The sequence below is a fragment of the Austrofundulus limnaeus genome, unplaced genomic scaffold, assembly GCF_001266775.1.
Source record: "Austrofundulus limnaeus strain Quisiro unplaced genomic scaffold, Austrofundulus_limnaeus-1.0 Scaffold77, whole genome shotgun sequence".
Taxonomy (NCBI): domain Eukaryota; kingdom Metazoa; phylum Chordata; class Actinopteri; order Cyprinodontiformes; family Rivulidae; genus Austrofundulus; species Austrofundulus limnaeus.
In genome coordinates this window covers 1595623-1603222 of record NW_013952479.1, presented here as the reverse complement: position 1 = coordinate 1603222, position 7600 = coordinate 1595623, and the positions used below count along the sequence as shown (strand labels likewise).

General features: G+C 43.8%; 2 protein-coding genes across 3 annotated transcripts in view; one reads left to right on the top strand and one right to left on the bottom strand.

Moving 5' to 3' along the window:
• coq5 (coenzyme Q5, methyltransferase) overlaps nt 1-581 on the top strand; it is a 7370-nt gene extending 6789 nt beyond the window's left edge. Inside the window, exon 7 of the mRNA XM_014011161.1 lies at nt 232-581. Coding sequence (XP_013866615.1) covers nt 232-333 — 102 coding nt within the window. The 3' untranslated portion in view covers nt 334-581. The remainder of the gene's footprint in view (nt 1-231) is intronic.
• A 2162-nt stretch (nt 582-2743) lies between these two features.
• The window catches only part of znrf3 (zinc and ring finger 3), a 103394-nt gene continuing 98537 nt past the window's right edge, over nt 2744-7600 (bottom strand). For both annotated transcript variants that reach the window (XM_014011159.1, XM_014011160.1), the window contains exons 7-8: nt 5202-5304; nt 2744-4944 (exon numbers count right to left, since the gene is read on the bottom strand). In XM_014011159.1, the coding sequence (XP_013866613.1) occupies nt 3350-4944; nt 5202-5304 (1698 nt within the window). In that variant the 3' untranslated portion in view covers nt 2744-3349. The remainder of the gene's footprint in view (nt 4945-5201; nt 5305-7600) is intronic.

The following is a 7600-nucleotide window of genomic DNA, read 5'->3' as shown; positions in this document are numbered from 1 at the left end:
GTGCCATTCCACATTATTACAAATAACTTCATTTCTGGCCATTTATGGTTTGATTTCTTTGTATGTATGGATCACTTGGGTTGTTACGAACATCTGGTGAAAATTTCATGTCATTAGCGCCTCTAGTAATATTTTTAATGAGAAAAATGGTGACGTGTTCAATACTTATTTTACCCGCTGTATGTATTGCGTTTTCAATTAAATATTTTTAAAAAATCATTTCTTTTGCAGGAGGAGTTCAAAAACATGATCGAGGACGTGGGTTTCTGCCGCGTGCAGTACTCCAACCTCTCGGCCGGTGTGGTGGCTCTTCACTCCGGTTTCAAGCTGTGAGCTGCAGTCAGGAAGCACCACAGCAGTCCTGATGGGACCAAAAGCTCGAGCTGTACGTTTCAGGCCCACACGCCTGTTTAAGACTAGTTTATCCCTCAGAGCTGCAGATCCCACTGAGCAAAGAGTACGGGAGTCAAAGGTCGGTGGATGTTATTTACTGAATAACCTTGAACTGCACTTTTAAATGACTCCACACAGTATTTTTGTAATACAAGTTCTTTTCTTAAATAAAATCTGTCTGGACTTATCGTTTTGTTTTGATGAGGTAATAAAAACAGGACAGAACATTGAGTTACTTGGATGAAACTGTATATTTTACAGATCTTTGTACACTTTAATTACAAAACTGTATAGTACTAAAGTCTTAAAATCAGTTTTTTTTTTGGTCAGAGAATATTTAATCGTTTTGTGTGCAATTACCATGTATATACAAAGTCTCATGTTAGTGATTTCTCTCCAAAGAAAGAACCAAACAACTCATACACTCTGAACATAAGACATGGCTTAAAGATAAATATATTAGCAAATAAATATTCAGAGAACATAGTTCCATTTATGAAATGTGTTTTGCTATACAGGTACAGAATATACACAGATCGATTTCTAGCTTCTTTTGTTTCTTTTTAAACATTTGTAATGATATGACAGAAAATAATTACTCTTAGAAAATTAAAAAATATTAAATTTTTGTACACATTTTTAATCTTTTTAAGTGCTAGAAACAAGGACAGAAAAAAAAACAAAAAACAATTTAAATAGCGACTCGAGTACCCCGAAAACGTTATATTTGCAGTATCTATGCAAAGGCAAGATTAGATTCTGACTTGATTACAGCACTGGGTTAACTTATAAATAGGGTTATTTCAGGTTTTCCTCTGTGCAGAGAACGTGGATATTTCATAGAAACAGTATTAAAAAAACAGTCTGCAATACAAACAGAAAGGCGTGAATGACGAGTCGATATTGCATGAATGTGTTCCGTACGGCGCGTTATGATTCAGACCTGTGGACTCTGCTATGTAGAACTGCATCGTTTAAAAAGAATAAAGTCACAGTACAACAAGGAACTCGTGTGAAATAAGTGTTTCAGCTACTTTCCTTTGGCCTTTTAGATACAAACTAGAACCTTTTGTTGATATAAGAGCATGCCTCATAGAGGAAACTGGTTATCTGACAGCAAAAATACACTTTTTAAGGGTTTCCAAAACACCAAGACACTTGTTTTGGTCAGAAATGTGACCGTAATTTGTGCAGTGTCGTTTGATATTGCTGCTAATATCTCACTAGAATAAGGCTCTGACGTAGTTCACCTTCTGCTCGAGGCCACAATGGACTGAAATGAAATACATGAATATATTCTGTACATTGATTGGACACCAGTGTCAGCCTTGCATTCACATTTCTTTGCTCTGCTGTGTTTTGCTTTCTCCTCCTCCTCCCTGGAGAAACGTGTCACAGCTAGAGACGAATATTTCTACTTTTCAAATATAAAAAAAACAACAATCGTGTCTTTCTGTTTTGGTATATCCATATCCAGATCAATTTGTTTGTACCCTTTTGTTGAAGAGAAAACACTAAATGCTACGGAACATCTGTGGAAAAAGCTGAAACAGCTGGAACAGTTTAATTATGAGTGGGCTGAAGATAACCTCAAACGGTTGCGCAACGAAATATAAAGTTAACGGTATCGAGTATCAAATTTCATCCAGTAGAGGTCTCTGCAGTACATGTTGGGTAGGCGGAGTTTACCCTGTGATTGTGGAAGGTCTTGGTGTGGGCGGAGTCCTAATCATGATTGGCAGTTGGTGTGTGGGCGGAGTTTTCCCTAACCGTGATTGGTCGGATTGACTTGTCTCGTGGGGCAACTTCAAATTGGAAGTAATGGAAAAAGTAAAATATGATTTATTGTACAGTTTAAAACAGAACAATGACTTAAAAATTGTGAAAATGTAAACATAATTTATTGACTTCAAATTTTGTGTTTCTTGAGTTATAACTTAATGTATGTTTAAAAAAACAGAGGTGCTTCCTGTCCGAGCTGCCCCCCAGCTTCTTCAAACCCCACCATCAATCTGACCAATCACGTCTTGTGCCGACTCCTCCCACAAAATAAGAAACGCCTACTTAATGACTGCAGAAACCCCCTGCTCAATTTTGCTCCACGATAAATTGTCTCAGAAATTGTGATAAACGATAATGTTCAGATTTTATTTTAAACTAAAATGATGGAAAATTTGCGGAAGTTTACTGAATTTACTAAGTGTAAAAAAAATGAAATAACTGTGAATCAAAAGTTTGGCAAGGTGCACCGAGGGTGTCGCCAGCTGAAAGAATAATTATCGACATAGTTTTAATTTATCATACGATTAATTCATTTATTTATCGTGACAGGCCTCAATTTATTAGTCTGATTTTTTTTATTGACCCAAAACTCAAAAGCAGCGTCTATTTTCTTGTCTTTAACAACAACAACAAAAAAAAGGGCACAAACAAATTTTTGCGTTGAACCTTTTTAGTTGGTGGTTGAAGCTTTATAGGCCGTCAGTGTTTCTATAAATCTATTTATGCAACCGTGTGTGAATAAAAAAAATCTACTTTTGACAGGAAAACTCAATTTCCAACAGCTTGCACACACGTGAAAAAAAGTAATAAATTTGAAATTGGGGCTTAGAACACCAACCCTTCGGGCCAGACACAAAGATTGTTAGACGTAACTGCAGCTGAGTCTAGAGACGTTTTGCGGCCACAGGAATGAACGCGATACGTCGCTAATCTAGAAAAAAAATCAGGCCATTTCAGTAGAAAACCACACAATCTAAGATGATAACATTCAAGGTGAGAACAAGGCAACGCGGGGTTTCGACAACCGGCTGACACCGTACCACATCGTTTATCGCTTCGTCCTAGACTCATACGCCCAGATCCCCCTCACTTCGTGAAGTACTGCTTCCCGGTGCAGGTGGGCTTGCAGGGAGCTGAGGGTGGAACAAAGCTCTGGTCTCCTCCGCCGGACCCCTCAGCTGTCCTGAGGGGAAGTACCTGTCCTTCTGTTGCTGCCCTGTCCGCAGTTCTGATCCACCGTGAAGCTGACGGGCAACAAGCGGCTCTGGGTCTCTTCCCCCGAGCCCCGTTCACAGTTCGTGTCCTCGGGAATTATGGGTATTCTGTGGTTGAGTTCGCAGCAGGCGTCCGAGTCCGCGTGTGCGTACTGCACGTTGACGGCGTAGTCCTCGGCGAAGTGCCCCGCCGCGGCCCGGTGGACCTTCATCTCTTTGTAGAAGCAGCACGGCAGCCCCTCGTAGCCCACCTGCTCGGAGGTGGGGCACAGGCGCTCCGGAACAAAGTAGTTCTTCGACGGGGAGCTCTGAAAGTCCACCCCTCTTTGACAGCGCCCCGAGGCTACGGGCCCGGCTCGGTCCGAGTCCTGCCCTCTGCACTCGGCGCCGGGAGGAACAACCTCAAAGCAGCAGCCGCACGCCGCCGCCCCGAGTTCCACCGACTCCTCCGGGACCCCCTTCCCCCTGTCGGCTGCAGCGGCCTCGGGAGCCCCGGCTGAGGTAGTGCTGCTGTTCTCCCTGGGCTCCAGTGACGAACGACCGCTGTAGTTGGGCTCCGAGCTGCAGTTGGAGTGGTGGTCCCCCGAGTTGTACCCCAAAGCTCCCGAGGGAAGCTGCAGGCAGTCGTGTCCCAACGAGGCGGGGATCGACGAGTCTTCAGCAGGAACTGTGGCGCACGCTGCGGCCCCCGACTCCCCGCCGGAGCCCCTGCAGGGACTCTTACTCCGGTACACGTAGGGGTCGTAGTCACTGCTCAACGAGCTGCGGAACGTGGAGCAGCTCCCGTAGACCCCCTGGTTGCTGACCTCGGTGCAGTCCAACATGGAGTCGCTGGAGGAGCAGTGGCACTGGCCGGAGCTGCTGCTGCTGCTGTCGCTGCCGGGGCAGTCGGCCAGGTAACCGCTGCACACCGAGCGCTGCCCGTGGTAGCAGCTCACGCCCGACGCGCTGCCGCTCTCGCCCATCCTGGAGGAGGTGGGAGGGGCCATGTGCACCACCGTGGGGTACAGGAGTCCTTGCTGAAAGGCTCTGCCGTGGTGGCCCTTGTGGGCTCCCCCGCCGAGCTGCCCCGGCAGGGCGGGCCCCTGGCCCCCCTCGGGCGGCTGAGGGAAGGACAGGCCCTGGAAGTAGTAGTGCTGGTACATGGTCTCGTACTGCGAGAAACACGCCGCCCGGGAGAAGCTGCGGCCGTGGAACTTGGGTCGCTTGAAAGCGGCGTGATGCGGCTGCGCGGGGTAGGCGGGGGGTCCGCGGTGCTCCAGTCGGCAGTGGTGGGGATTCAGCGAGTGCTCCAGGTGGAGGGTGGGGTGGTAGCTGCGCAGGAAGGCAGACGTTGATTGGGATGGGTAGAGACCCTGAGGGTCTGGGTGCTGGTCCACGGTGAGAACAGTGATGGGGTTGCCGTGGGGGTCCATGCTGGTTCTGGTCGGGTAGGCGGTCATCTGGCCGGCTCGGTGCACCCTGCCTGGGTAATGGACCGGAAGCACCACTCGCTGCCTGCCGTGGATGGATCCTGGGTCGATACACGCCGGTCCTGGGTTTCCCTTCTTTTGCTCTGCAGTAGAAAAACAAAAGATCAACTTCAGACACCTGCAGGAACATTTTTATAATGTTTTAGGTGAATAAGTGAATCACAAACCAGGTTTACATGGTAATCAGAGTAAACGGCCAATTGGGGGAAAAAAAAGCGTCACATTATTGCCCCAATCGGAATATTAACTGATTCTGAATTTGTAATCCACATGAGAGGAGTGGTTTATGCCGACTGATAATCTGCGTGTGAAGACGTACTCTGGTTGTGGACGAACTCACCGATGATGTTGTGTCTGCAGTGGGGGCAGGTGTGATGCTGGAGCAGCCAGGGGTCGACGCACTTTTTATGAAATCTGTGAGCACAAGGGATCACCCGCAGCTCCTGAGGAGAGAAAACAAAGAAACTTTCATGTATAAAACCTTTTAAAAATACAGAAATATGTTGATTACAGCAACTGACATGTTTAAATAGAGCAACAAAGTAACAGGTTTGGAAGCTTAAAAACCAAATCAACAAAAAATGAGGAACAGTTTCCTTCCAGAAGCATTCAGCAGGAACTCTCTCCATTTAAACTATGGCTGAAAGAAATAAAAATACACTTGCTTTGTTTTCAATATTATTGTTTTTAAATTTTATAGCTTCTCTATTATTGCTTTGTGTTTTACAATTAGGACCTCATCAAAAATACGATGTTAAAAAATACAAACGATGCACGTTCCCCAATTTTACCAGAATCCCTTTTCAGTACCTGTAACTTTATTTTGTCTGAGGGAACTAATGTGGAGTTATGTAGCTGGATGTCCACAAGGTGGGAGCAAAGACACATAAAAATGTAAATAAAATATGCAAGTCAGAGAAACAAACTTAACTGTTCCACACAATAACACGATTACAGATTCTAAAAATAATCGTTTCATAAATTAAAACAACACGCTTGTTAAAAAATAATGCGATTTGCATTCGTGTGAATAAATTCTAAGAACGGAGCACTTTGAGCAAGACGTCTTTTACTGGCAGAAGCCGTTGCCTAAAATGTGACTCATCTTCAGCTTCTTTTGTTGCTCAAAAACCTCTTTGATGCCATTCAGCCTTTTATATTGCCACTTCCTTCTGTGCGATCCTGGCGCCACACTTTGTGTTTTCTTCTCTTCCCCCCACCAAAAAGACTCACACAACCACAGGACACACACAAACACAGACTGCGTCCCCCTGAGGCGACGGGGTTTGTCCCTCCAGCGTCCATGAATAAAGGATGAGCAACGCAGTTACAGTAAAAAAATAAAATAAAAAAACCCCTCAAAGTCCAAGACTGGAAGGCATTTTTTGACAGTGACTCGATCCAGGATTAAAGGAGGACCACCGGTGGGAAAACAGGAAGTGCAATCACAGCGCGGCGCGCTCTGGGTGCCCCTTATCTCACCAGGTGCTCTGAAAGACCGAACTAAAGATCTGAAAAGGTGGCGGAAAGGACGTGAGCAAAGATGGCGGGACTGCGGTCCCCGAGCCCATCGGGGGGACTTCCATTCTATTGTCCGTGAAACTGCGTTTTGTTCCACGTCTGGGGAGAACGTGGTGAACAGAAAACAAACTCAGAGGCTTTAAGATCACAGGGGTCAAGAGTTTAAAGGCTCAGCTCAAACATGACTCAGCAGATTTAAATAGAAACAATCAAATCAAGGAGTTTGTGTAAAATATTTAGATTTGTGTGAAGGCTTCACAAGCATTATTCACACTAAAATATTCAGCTCCTTCAGGACATTCAGGACTTTTGGTATTTCGGCTGTTTATACTTTTGTAGCCATTTCACTTGTTCGGCCACATTTTCCCCACTGAAAATGAATGGAGCTGTTTTCAACATCCTTAAAATCCTTCAAAATGTTTTTAAATATTTACAGCAATAATATAATATTTTACAATAAATGGTCACTTTTGTGTACCTTTATGATTTTTTTTCTTCTGCTAATTTAAAATTTTCTACACTTTTATGATCTGGGTGCTAAGATCAACTTGGGACTTAGCTAGTTTTTTATGCTAATTTTAGCCATTTTCAGCTATAATTCTGCTTCTTTCTGCTACTTTTTGTGCTTCTTTCAACTTTTCATATAGAACTGGCATTAACAGTTTTGCTATAAAACATTTTCAGCTCCATTTCAGCAGCTCTCAGCTAAAGTTTTCAGCAGTAAGCATTCACAGTAGCATTTACACAGGAAATGTTGGGATCATTTTTTTCTTCTGGATGTTTTTCAGAGCTTACCTCGCGACAATTTTTATGCTATTTCAACAATTTATATATGAAATCGTTCAGCTCCTTCAGGATGTTCTGGCTATGACTTCTGATATTTCAGCAATTTATACTTTTTGAGATATTTAGCTAATTTGGCCGTTTTTTTTCCTCATTGAAAATGAATGGAGCTGTCTTCAACATCCTTCAAACCATTTAACATGTTCAGAAATCTTTAACTTCCTTGTGATAATTTCAGCTTCTGTTTAGCTGATTTTAGCCTTTTCTTCACTCTGCACTGCTTTCTTTCAGAACTTGTTTTTTATCCCTTTTTCTTTTAAATTATTGTATTTTGATTGATTGATTGATTGATTATACTTCTAGAAGGCGACCTATGGCATATTATGGTCAAAGGTTTTCTATTGCTAGTGACCGATGTGTTTGCAACTCCTACAT